The sequence below is a fragment of the Xenopus tropicalis genome, chromosome 2 (assembly GCF_000004195.4).
Source record: "Xenopus tropicalis strain Nigerian chromosome 2, UCB_Xtro_10.0, whole genome shotgun sequence".
Taxonomy (NCBI): Eukaryota; Metazoa; Chordata; class Amphibia; order Anura; family Pipidae; genus Xenopus; species Xenopus tropicalis.
Window position 1 is genome coordinate 126719779 of NC_030678.2, and position 13204 is coordinate 126732982.

At 36.7% G+C, this 13204-nt stretch overlaps 2 protein-coding genes across 4 annotated transcripts in view; one reads left to right on the top strand and one right to left on the bottom strand.

Annotated features, from left to right (window-relative positions):
• The window catches only part of uchl3 (ubiquitin C-terminal hydrolase L3), a 32453-nt gene extending 32067 nt beyond the window's left edge, over window positions 1–386 (bottom strand). The window contains exon 1 of the mRNA NM_001017120.2: window positions 32–386. Coding sequence (NP_001017120.1) covers window positions 32–73 — 42 coding nt within the window. The 5' untranslated portion in view covers window positions 74–386. The remainder of the gene's footprint in view (window positions 1–31) is intronic.
• commd6 (COMM domain containing 6) lies at window positions 154–10108 on the top strand. Of its 3 annotated transcripts, none has more exons than XM_012956969.2 (8): window positions 154–242; window positions 649–768; window positions 1404–1462; window positions 3137–3202; window positions 4052–4128; window positions 6400–6559; window positions 7819–7971; window positions 9058–9515. In XM_012956969.2, the coding sequence occupies exons 2-8, from the start codon at window positions 717–719 to the stop codon at window positions 9106–9108; spliced, it is 618 nt and encodes a 205-aa protein (XP_012812423.1). In that variant the 5' UTR covers window positions 154–242; window positions 649–716; the 3' UTR covers window positions 9109–9515.
• Window positions 10109–13204: the final 3096 nt, after the last annotated feature.

Genomic DNA, 13204 nt, shown 5'->3' on the forward strand with positions numbered 1-13204 from the left:
ATAAACAGTCACACTGAATGGCATCACTTACATCGGGATTGGCTTCCAAGGGCAGCCAGCGCAGGGATTGCATGATGGCTTGGAGCTATAGGGCTGTATAGGTCTATAGATGTTACTATAAGCGCTCAGGCTGTAACCCAGATCTGACACAAGCAGCCAGTCTTCCGTCTGCTAAACTTGACCTGCGGGCGAGCCAACTTGCAGACAGGGGGAGAACAGGAGCTGCGAGTTTCATGTTATGAGTGAGTTTTGTTATTACTTATAAGGGGAGCAGAGCATACCATATATTCTCAGAATAAACATTCGAAAATGTAAAAGAATAACATTTTCGTTTTAAGCGGTTACTACTGTGGTCGCAGACACCTAAGACCTCCCCACTACCGGCTCCAAATTGGAACCTTCCAGAGTCATAGTGTGCAACGCGTGCGATAAAAAAAGGGCAAAAGGGAGAGCCCAGTGACAGAAGTAATGTACAGGCATTTTAACTTCTGCTTCGTTATCTCTTGGTGGCCTATAACCTCAACCTCTTCCACACATCGGCGCTAGTGGGAGATGAAAATTGTAAGTCGTAATATGCCGGGGAGTCGAGGTGGAAGATCGACTATTACTTCATGTGGAAATTGATAAATGGCTTTGCCCACAATACAGATGGCGCTTGTTTTGCTACTCACGGATCACGTGATCGTGCGGAAGCGCTCCTCAGCTGCCGGGACTGAATGGCTGCTCACTTAGAGGCAGGGATGTTTGATAGAGAGCTGGAAGCCTTCGGTAAGAAGCGGGGAGTGTGGGTTTGTTTTGCTAGTCCATTTATTTATTGTATAAATGATTATTTATTGTTTTACCCAGCATGTTACCTGTTTATCTGCTGTACGATATGTATAGCTGCACTGATATGGGGGGTAGGCTACAGTGATTGCACAGAAGGCTTCAGCCCAGCTATATGGGACCTGTAATCTCAAGGGTTTTAATAACTGTAGGCTGATTACTAGAGATCTAACTTTTTATGTTTGAACAATTATTGACATTAATGAAGATGCAAAAATACTGAATAAACAGTGGGAAAGGAAAATAGTAAGAGGTTGTCGAACCCATTCATTTATTCTGTAGTTGTGATACAACACCTTTATTCACACAAATTACCTTTCAAATCGAGTTAGATTTCTGAATAGAAACAAATCTTTTATTATTTAAATCTATTTTTGTTTAGGCCTTGGTATGGAAAAAATAGAAATTTTAGAAGAGCTAAGGAATATGAGAGTTTTGGGGCATGAAAGCTCAGCTGATTACTTGATTAAAATAGTGCCGCCTGATCTCTTTACCGAGCTAAATATGGCATAATTGGCAATATGTTGGTGGCTATGTGCTAGTGCATATAAATATGGTTGTATTTTTGTTGCTTTCAGGTTTTGAGAAGACTGATGATTTGATTAAAATAGTACCACCGGATCTCTTTGCTGAACTGGTATGTCTGACCACCTTGATTTTATTTCTGTTATAAGCTATGTGAAGATTTACCAGAATACTCTTATCAAGAAAGCCTTTTATATGAAAATCAGTGAGTCCACGTAGTCATTCATAGGAAGTCTAACTACTTTACATTAGGGTGAAGACACACAGAGCTACTTAGTAGCAGCTACTTGTCACAGCTACTAAACTCCAGAAAATCCCCTGCCATAGACAATGCTGAGAATTCCATCTGCTAAACACATGTAGAGATAATTATCAGTAAATCATCAGCATTGTCTGTTTTATTAGCCACAACAAGTAGCTGCTACTAGTAGCCCTGTGTGTCTTAGCCCTTTTTATGTGCAGTAACATAAATGCATAACCTTGAAATGTTATCAGACCAAAGGTAATTAACTGCTCATACATCAGACCTATAACTTTAATACTAATATACATATTTACAGCCAAGAAGGAGGGGACAACCATAAGATCACTTTGACTTATTCAGTCAGTCAGACTCAATCCTACTTTTTCTGAAATAAACTTCTTGCTGCAAAATAAATCTGCAAAAAACAATTATATTCATTTTCTATACAGGCATCATATGGTGCACCAAATCTAACTATGAAGATTTTCATTCATCCAGGTCATGGTATATCTAGAATAAATAAATCTAAAGCAACTGGACTTGTTAAGTAATCATTGAAGATGTTTCACTACTCATCCAAGCAGCTTCTTCAGTTTAACAGTTACCATCTATAGACTCTCGTTAAGCACATGACAAGTGTTTGTGTCAGTGCTTGTTAGGTGGTTGTAGCCTTTAAAAGCATCTGTATGAGTTTGCAGCTTACTGACATGAGTGCTTGTCATGTAATTTTTATTTAACTCTATGGGGTCTGATTCAAATTCTTTGGTGCCATGTTTAAGTAGACTGGAAAGGGCCTGAAGTAGCCCATGTGTCATTGCTCTTATTGGTAAGCAGTGTCTATAGTCACCTTTTAGTGCAGCTGGAACAACATTCCTGTGTTTCCCTGCTTTCTGCCAATTCTTTAAGACAACAGTACATAAATCCTGAACTCACAAAACCATTAAGGTTTCAAGCATGTGGTAGCTCTCAAAATTCCTATTGTGGCTGTATTGGGAACACGGATTTCTCTGACCTTTGAGAAGTAATTTTGCTCCTGGATACAGTTCTAGAACAGTTTAAATTGTGACTGAGAGGTTATCTAGCCTTCAGTAAGTCTTATGAACACAAGATGGCACTCTTGCATGTTTTTAATTTGACATTTGATTTTTCCTGTCCCCTGTGCCTGTCTATTTTTTTTTCTTGTTGATATACGGTACATTACAGAGAATATATTTCGATATGGGATGTCCTTGGGTATCCTAACAATACCATGTTAAGAATGTTTGATACATTTTATGTATCAAAATATTGATATTTTAGAAAGTTTACAAATCCAATTATACAAGTGTAACTAATAGTAATTATAAACATTAAAAAGTTGCAATGCATGCTTTTGTTTCTTTGGGGGTAGGCTTAAAAAAGTGTCGTATTATTATTTCTGCCTGTGTGCTGATCAGATCTACATTCTGACCAACTCCTGCTTAATAAAGAAAGATGGGCATATTTATATAAATGTATCATTTTTTTGTGACCTATTTATTTTTTATCTTTATAATGATAAAGTGCCAGCAAAGTGTTCAGCACCTTCAAAGGCAGAGATCCGGTGTAGACTGTCAGGCGATTTTTCAGGTAGGCACACAATTTTTTTATGCTTTGTTATGAAATGAAATTTACTAGAGTGGCACGTCTCCATTTTTCTTTGTACAAAATGTAATCCGATAATACTTGTTTTTGCAATATTCCTTTAATATAAAACTTCTTTTTGTCTTATAATATAAGTTTCTATAAGGTGCTATGGTGCAATGTGCAATATTGGCGCAATTTGCCCATGATTGCACTTTGCATCTTGCCCCTGCATCTGGAATCTTGACTCTTGCAATTAAAAAGTACAGCTTTCCTGTTGTGTGCAGGCATACACAGTGGAGCTGAATGCGACCTGAAAAACACAAAAGCTTGTGCACCGCACACAAGTGAAAGCAGATCAACAGAGCTGGAAAAAAGGAGCAGATTTGTTTCTCTTAAGGTGGCCACACACGTGGCGATCTGACAATCTTTCGAGCGACCATCGGTCGCACGAAAGATCGTCAGATCCGCCACTAACCTTCAGGGCTGAAACAGGAAGATAAGGAGGTAGAAACAATAGGATTTCTACCTCCTTCTGCCGATTCAGCGCTGAAGGCAGATTTTGGTCAGGCGCCTTCTATGGCGCCTGATCAAAATCTTTTAACTGGCCCGATCGGCGAGTCGACCGATATCAGCAGCTTCCTGCGATATATCTGTCGACTCGCTGACTTGCCGTACACGCACCGAATATCGTACGAAACGAGGTTTCGTACAATATTATCGGTGCGTGTATGGCCAGCTTTAGCCTAAAAAAATGCAGGCAGAGCCAACTCCCCATGTACACCCAGCCTTATTGTGCAGCTGCCTTCACTTATCTTATTTCCATATTATTTACTTATTTACTTTGTTTTACAGAGTTTTCAAGCAGCTGGTGTTCCAATAAGTGAGGATGAACTTAGAAAAATCATTAGATGGATAACCACGCTTTTTAGGTGGTATTTTACTTTTCTGTCAAAAACTACTTGTTGTGCAGTTACATTCTGTAAATACATGCAAAATGCAATTGGCTTTATTTACGTGCTAAAAACTAGTTTATCAATGTGTTAAATCGGTTCAGCCTATATTTATACTACTTGGGTGTATTGAAAAGCATCACTTTTGATAAAAACCAATTGAAAAAAAATAGGGCAGGGTCCATTTGACCCGTTTGTTTTCCTACCTGATGTGTGGGCAGTATGATTGGGAGGTATTGCTGCAATAATTGAAACCAGACCACAATATTTCACTTTAAATTATGGTTCACATTTTATTTTTTATTTTCATATGTCATTGATTTATTTCATTTGTTGCTATTTTGTGCTTCTTTGTGATAGACTAGGCTGAGCTTGGTGGCTGTGTAATCTCTGCACTTAATGAGACAGTAATGATTAATGAGCATGGCCAGTGAATGTATACTCCTTTTTTTTATTGTTTGTTGCAGCTGTTTGCCCAGATCTGTAGCATTTCCACAATAACCTTAAAGCTAATGGCACATGTGTCATTTTCTCTGCTGGCATATATATGCCAGTGTATCTACAAAGTGGAGAAAACAACCCCATGGGCTATTAGCCTAAATGTGCTCCTCAACTCCCTTGCATCATATTATCTTAATTGCATTGTGCAATCCTTGGGTCATAATACCAGCAGACATGTTGGGCAGGATTTTCTGTCTGTGAGGCATAAAATACATCCTACCAGTGGGTTTTGAGTGATTATTATTGCAACATTAATAACAAGTCACTGCAATGATGGGCTGATTTTCACAAACAAGTTTCACCAGATTTAAGCCTTTGCAATGTAGAAAAAACACTGAATCTTATGTTACACTTTTGCAAAAGAAATATATGTAGAGGTCCCTTTTGCACATGTAGTTTAAGAATGGCCAATATCCTTTTTGTTATGGATAATAGCTGATGAATGAGAATTTTCCTAGTAATGTCAGTGTTATGGTTATGAATCATTTTTCTTTACAACACCAAAATAAGCATTGCAAAGAACTGAAATGGACAATGATGTAGAGGTATGGGATCCATTATCCAGAAACCCGTTATCCAGAAATGTTCGAATTAGGGGAAGGCCATCTTACATAAACTTTATTTTAATCAAATAATTCAATTTGAAAAAAAAACTATACTTTTTCTCTAAAATAAATAAAGCAGAATCTTGTACTTAACCGCAACCAGGATATAATTAATCCTTATTGGAGGAAAAACAATCCTTTTGGGTTTATTTCATGTTTAAGTTATTCATCATTTTATTTTTTATTTTTTTTTTTTTTTTTTTAGTAGAGTTAACAAATGGAGATCCAAAATATGTAACGATTCCTTAACTGGAAAACCCAAGGTCCTGAGCATTCTGGACAACAGGTCCCATACCTGTATATGTTTTTAAAAGGGTCGGTTCAGTGGCAAACACCCTTTAGCTTATTAATGTGACACATAGAGTTGTCCCTCTTAGTTCAGAAAAGTGCAAACCGTATGGGTCACTTTAATTATACATATATAAAAACTATTTTGTGCAGTAGGACAATTTAGTAGACAATTTAGTATGTTATAGATTGACCTGTTTATCTTATCTTATTCATTTTCTATACTGGTTTTAACTTCAACTGCTGCTTAGTGTATACAGAAAGTAAGCCTTAAAACTAGTTATTTACATTGTAATTGGAAGGCTGCTAAACAAAAAGATACACAATTCCAAAACAAAATGAAACAGACCACTGCCTGCATCACACCGGTATAGGAGCCGTTATCCAGAATGCTCGGGACCAAGGGTATTCCGGATAAGGGGTCTTTCCGTAATTTGGATCTCTATAAATTAAGTCTACTAAAGAATCAATAAAACATTTATTAAACCCTATGGGATTGTTTTGCATCCAATAAGGATTATTTATATCTTAGTTGGGATCAATTACAAGGTACTGTTTTATTACTACAGAGAAAAAGGAAATCAGTTTTAAAATTCTGAATTATTTGATTAAAATGGAGTCTGTGGGAGACGGGCATTCCGTAACTCGGAGCTTTCTGGATAACGGGTTTCCGGATAAGGGATCCCATACCTGTACTAAAATTGATATTTACGGGAAACATCATTTTTGTTGTCTTTAATTCTGTTTCAACATTTTGTAGTCTAATCATAGAACGTTATATCTGTATATGTTTTTTCTTAAAGAATATTGACTTTGCATATTAGAATAAAGTATTATGTCCCTATCAAATTAACAGCACAGCAGCAAAGTATAAAGTGACTTGTGAGGAGCTGCTGAGCCGGTTAATCAGCAAACTACCAAAGCAGATTCTGCAAGTCATTCGACATGTATGGAATGAAGAGGGAAAGCGCTTGTCTGAGCTTGAAAAGAGTAGAGATCTGCTACCATCTGGAGAGGTAAACAAAACACTAACTTTGACTTTGTGTTTTAATTCTTAGTATTCGTTATTTATATAGCACACGTGTCCTTGTTTGGTAGACTATGTATGAGTTATTTGCTCTCTCACTCGCCCATCTTTTTGACGTAGGCTCATTCAGCTGGGCTTATGTAGAAAAGGTATGTAAACCTCTGAACTATGACTCTGAACTTCCAGAAATATAATTTTTTTTTTTTTTTACACAGACATAGATGCATAGTTATAAGTTGGGTTGAAAAAAAGACCGAAGTCCATCAAGTTCAACCTATCTATACACTTGCATACATAAACCATGTATACCGACATCAGTGCAAATTGTAGATTTTAGTATCACAATAGCCTTGGATATACTAGTCCAATAAATCATCCAAGCCCCTCTTAAAGGCATTGTTCATAATCGGCTTTTAAAACGTCTTCCACAATAAAATAATTCATGGAATTACAAAAAAAAGTGTAACTGGGATAATTCTTCCAGTTCAGCATAGGGCATTAGATCTATTGGCTTGTATTCTTCAGGTACCCTTTAGACAACTGACAGCCAGCTTCTTTAAACTAAATTGTGCTATGTCTGTAATAAAGTTCAAAATGTTATGTTTGCAGCACTTTTTTAGTATACCATACGTAACATCTAAAGCTTTTTTTCCTGTGGATTGTACATGATGAAATAGCTTAAATGCAAAATACTGTACCACTAAGGCTCAGAAATTATCTAGTATCATTGACAACCATGATTCCAACACATTCACCGCTCTAGTCAGTCATTTAGAGTTGGCTGTTCTGTTAAGCTAAACTCTCTAATTTAACACATTAGATAACCATAAGAATCGTCTTTAATTTCATATTGTGTTCATTTTGCATAAAGGGCAATTCTTCAAGGGCATTAGTTCACCCTTCAGAGAAGTGCCTTAAACTGCTAGTGCTGCCTCCAAATAACTGGAATGAGAAAAGCACAACAGTGCCAGTCTGGCATTTTGTAGCCCGAAAATTCTCTTATCAGTGATTTAGGACTGTAAAGCACTAGTGCTTCTGCTGTCATGCATTTCCTATTTACATGAAAGAGAAGTGTCTGGGGGTTCAGGTGCTTCTCCACCAGCTGAAACAGGAGGAGAATGTGTCTTTCTGCACCTGTAGTTATCTCATGCACCACACTGACTGAGCACCTAAAACCTACATATATAGCCTATAACCTAGATCTATAAAATATATAAGCATTCATTTATGATCTAATGTGTTTTGCAGCTTGTAGACTTCCAGTGGAAAATTGGAATGGCTGTGAGTTCTGATAGTTGTCGCTCCCTGAACCATCCTTACGTCACCATAGAGTTAAAAGTTGCAGATTATTCTGGCCAGATTACAAGCAAGGTTTTCGAGTTGACTATTCCAGAGTTTCAGGTGTGTACAAATCCATTTTTATATTTATATGACAGACAAACCTCATGTTCTGCTCAATAATTTGCAAGGCCCCTAAGCTTGGCTTCTTATCAGCTGCCCAGAGCTCACTGAGCATGTAAGTGTCACTAACACTTCTACCAAAATCCAAAATTGAGAGCTCCTGTGACAACCTTGAAGACCTGGATCATTACTGCCACAGAGATAAAACCTTTAGGCTGGTGCACTAAGTTTGGTATATAAAATATGGCATTTTTAGCCATATTCATTTTTAAGGTTTAGTTTTCCTTTAAAGTATACAGACCTGTTTCACATAAAATTAACATTTTAGTTCATTTTACTTCATTCCAATGAAAAAAGACTGTACAATAAAGCGGCATATATTATCTCCAGCCCAAATTTTGCTGCACACCTTTTTCTTTGTAGAATATTTAAGGAAACAGTATAGACCTTTAAACATAATCTGAGTGAACTGGGCATTTACTGAACATACTTTTTGCATACTGCTTTAAAAAATGTCTGTTTTTTGTTCTGGCACTAAACTAAATGAAACCAGTTTCACTTCAGTACTTCCTGTCACTTCCTGGTTTGGCAGAGCACAGGAGGGACTGGTAAAACTACATTTTAATTACCAGCCTTCTGATAATGAGCCCTTCAAAAGCAGCTGCTTAGAGATGGGAGTGGTTTGTTAGCTAGCTCAAAGGTACATAGGGAGCTCTGAACAGATTACCCTGTTTATAAAACAAAGGAAAAGTATGTTTAATGGGGGAAAAAAACTTTTAAATGATTGTTTTAGGGCAAAGACAAGGACTTTATACACCTTAAGGGTTCGAGAAAAAAAAATAAGCAATAAAGGTGGTAAATTTTAGAGCGTATTACAAAAGTATTTGAAAGGTAAGAGCATTATAAGGCTCTCCTGCTGTTTCTAGACAACATCTTGCAACACACCAATAAGAACCTACCTCTGTTGTGCAACAGCTTTAGAGCCAAAGATTACTAATATTAAGATAGTATTAGGCAAGGGTTGATCTTGGGACACAATGTTTGAATTGTATCTATGGACTCATTTGTCCTTCCTCTTCATTTCAGAACTTCCACAAGCAAGTCAAAGAAATGTCTTCTGTTCTTGAAACAGTATGAACTTGACAGCAAGGCGGCAAACGGAGGTTCCTGCCTTTTCCAATCCAGTTTGCTATTTCTCTGCCGAAGTGCCTCGATCCTAAAGAGAGCTATTATATTCTTATACTGGCAACTTTAGATAGCAATTTCTGAATTCATCATAAACTGCAAAAACAAGTGTTGGACACTGGTTGGTTACCAGCTGTAAGCTCCACTGATCTGAAGAAGCAGCAAATATTAATAATTTCTGTAGTAGCCTGTATATGTACAGAGAAAGAAAGCTGTGGTTTGGATTGTCTTGAAACCGCTGAGCTATAGGACAGCTATGCGTGTCCCACTATTCTCTGCATCCTAACGGTGGGGAGTTGCTTGAAATTATTTCTTTATTAACAAGTGTCTCAATAAATTCCTTTAACAGTGTACTCAAATTATATTGTTAAGGTTATTCTTTAACCGGTATTATATTCTTATGGTTTTAAATGTACTTTACCAGCAAAACTCTTGTGGTATCTGTACATGGGTAAATCGTGGGTGCCATACCCAACTTGGTGCATAGAACTAAAACACATTTGGCTTTTAAATCAACCATTTTAAAATACATGCACATGCATGGCAAGCTGTGGTGTATTTATAAGGCAAGCATACTGGGAGAATCAATTAAGCATGTGTAGATGCCTAAAGGTGGCCATACATGCACCAATATCATACAAAAAAAGCGGTGCATGTATGGTGGGAGATGAGGCGACCAATATTAGTAAAAGCCTAGGATATTGGTCGTCTCGTCTATAAGGCAGGACTGAAAATTTTGATCGGCCGCCTTTGTTTTTACCTGTATATATGACAATTCAACTCTTAACGTTAGTAAATGGAGGAACAATCTCTTTAAGATTAATTCAACAGGTTGTTACAAGTATTGTGATTATGTTTAACCCTAAGTTTAGTTGGGTACTGATGTTTAAGTTAATAAGGCTTGTGTGGTTATAAACTCCTATGAAAAGCCGTTTCTTTAAAAAAAAAAAAAGTGGTTGAATTTGAGTAATTATTTTACATCAAGAATCTTTTAAAAGGAAATGGTTTCTTTAAACCACAAATGTTTCAGATATTTCTTTTATATGCAGTCACATAAATATACAATGTAAATAAACAATCCATCAGTATTATGTGTGGGAAAATGTGCGTGCGTGCGTGCGTGTGTGTGTGTGACAGATGGATGACAGATGGATGACAGATGGATAATATAGATATATATATATATATATGAGTAGCTGTAGAGAGAGTCCGCACTCACAGGTCTTACAGATATCTCAAAGAGCTTCACTTATTGGATCAGGACTTCCATCAGGGTTATCAAATGAAAACGTGCTGTCATAGTGATTTGCTAGAGTACAATGCTGGGATTGTCTGCTTTTTCACCTCTTCCCACAGAGGACACCTGTAGCAGGAGTGCCTTGAAGTAAGTTTAGTCTAGGTCAGGACAAGTGGCTGTAAAGTGAGTGAGATCAGGCCTGACAGCTGGACAGTGAGTAACAAAACTGAAGGAAGCCAAAATGAAGTGCCAGTAGGAACTACACAAACAAAGTCAAAATAAGTCAGGAACTGGAACCAGACAGACAAGCAAATTAAGCATAAGGATGACATCCAATCAGATCCAAACTATTTTGGAATTTTAAAGTGGCTACTGTGCCTGTGGGCATGTACACAACTTATAGCAAAGAGCAGATGTAATGCTAGCCTAGGCATTAAAATATTTTCAAACATTAATATTTACATTATGCAGAAAAATAATCTGCAGTACAAATAATAACAGCCGTTGAAAACTTATACATTCAGTATTGGTCAACATATGATAAAATATGATATAATTTAATATTGTTGCTTAAGAAATTTGTTATGTATACATATATTTATACGCGTATACTAATCACGCGTAAGTTCAAACGTGCAAAACGCGTATAAACTGACACTACTGAGATCCTAGGGGTCGCATCCATCTAAGGATTGATTGAACATAGTCAAGCTGTATCATTAAGAAATTTTGCTTCACCAAAAATATAGAGCAATATTTTTACTATAATAAATTGATATATCCCAATAAGGAAGTATACATACAGTAAAAACTATAACTACAACTACACCTAATACTACAACTAATGAAGTTGTATTCAGTTGCTAAGAGTTAAGAACAGTACGCTTCCCTCATAAATTATTGTGTTATGCAGAGTACACAACTGGAAAAGTCTCCATCTCTGTGAGAGGGTTTATAGGATGTATTGGATTTATTAGATTTATGGGATTTATAACTTCTAATTAAGATCATTCAATTTATGTTCTTGTCCACTTCTGTCTCACATCCACAATTATGATAGTCTTAGTAATGACCTCTTACTGCTTCCTATCATTAGTTTAATTTAACACTCTTAGCTTTATTTTGGAGCCATTCTTTAAGATTTAGGGCTGACTGATATACCAAGAAAATTGCTGTCCAACTGGTGGTTCCCCACCTTTGTGTAAGATTGATATGGTATCAGTACTGAGATTAACTGGCCTTCAAAACTAATCCTTCAAAGTACATGACTTCCATTAGCAGCCCTTCACCATGTAGGCCAGAAAAATGACAGCCCTCGGTACCACTGTAGTTAGACAGCACTGACCTAGAACATTTGTACAAGGCTGGTTGTTTTTATGTGCCCATATTTTCAAATGCTTTATCAATGCTTTATGTATCATTCTCTGCAAACACTACCTGATATAATTTAGGATGATAAACTGTAGTTTAGTAGAGCACATGCTTTCCTGTGATATATAACTCTCACAGTTATAGTTACCATGTGAATTGATAAAACTATGATTGTTTATAAATCAGGCTGGATTGGGCAACACCTTGCTTCAAAGAGACAAGGCAAGGGACACCAAAAAGCTAGACACAGAGCTCATCAAAAGTATTTTAGTATTGGGAGCTGCTGGCTGAGGAAAACATAATGTGATGCTTTCTAGCTCAAAAGCACTTATATAGGAAAAGTAGATCTGAAACTGACAGTAGCACACACTATTACGGGGAGCTACATTTTTGCAGAATGGGTAACTTACAGCCAGTTCTGTCAAGAACTATACTTTCTCTTAAAATGTAATTGAGGTTATGTAATAAAAGGCACTAAGTTTGCCCAGGAGCTGTAACACATAGTAATCTACTGTACACCTCATAAAAAAGTGGAACATAGAAAGCTAATATGGATATATATTACAAAATATTGAACACTGTTTTGCCTCTATGCTGCTGCCTGTGAGGCTGTAAAGCACAGACTCTTTCTTCTGCATACAGAGCACATCTTTTAATTCAGGTGGATAAATAAAATTACTTGTAAATGACAAGGGGAAGTTCAGTATTAATGGTTTCTGGCTTGCAAAGAGTTAATATCTGAAACTTTGAAGAAAAAAAAAGTGGAGGTCACATGAATCACATGATAAGCATGAATGCACCCAACAACAGGCCTTCTTTTGTGTATTTTACAACCAGGCATTTATGTCAATATTGTGCTGTTTTGAACAGAATACACATTCAGAGAAAAAGTACAAGATTACACGATCGGAGTAATAATAGTATAGCTTATTAAATGGTTATATACAGTTGCCCTCTCAGGTGAATTTTTTTTTTATTGATACAAATATTCCAACAATATAGCAAATTGGAATGTAGCAAATCTGAGGCCAAGCATAACATTTAGAAGCACTAGGCAGTAGCACTTAACCTGAAATTGTGCTTGTCCAAACCATTTCCCTGAGCAGGGCCACAATCTGACATTGTAGCAGAATGTTTAAAGCTTCTCTATATTGTTATACAGATCGTAAGATTCGGTATTACAAGCTACATACAGCAGAATGGTCCTGTGTTTGTATGCCACACCATTCTGTTTTTCACTTGTCTGATATAATTTAATAACATATCCTGCTGAATTTCAGAAGAGTAAATGTTATACTCAAAAAAGAGGTCATAGTCCAAGATGTCATGTATAATCAGTTCTGTATTAAACCCTTTGAACCAACTGCAAGGCTACCATTGCATTCACCCCTTTATGTCGCATTGTTGTATTTAAGGGCTATCAGTGGAAATAAAACAGGG

Bases quoted from the DNA above. Each gene is read 5' to 3' on its own strand.
- commd6 (XM_012956969.2), top strand. From the start codon at position 717: ATGGCTGCTCACTTAGAGGCAGGGATGTTTGATAGAGAGCTGGAAGCC. The intron at 3,203-4,051 runs GTAGGCACACAA...TTTGTTTTACAG, and splicing joins ACTGTCAGGCGATTTTTCAG to AGTTTTCAAGCAGCTGGTGT. The intron at 4,129-6,399 runs GTGGTATTTTAC...TCAAATTAACAG, and splicing joins TGGATAACCACGCTTTTTAG to CACAGCAGCAAAGTATAAAG.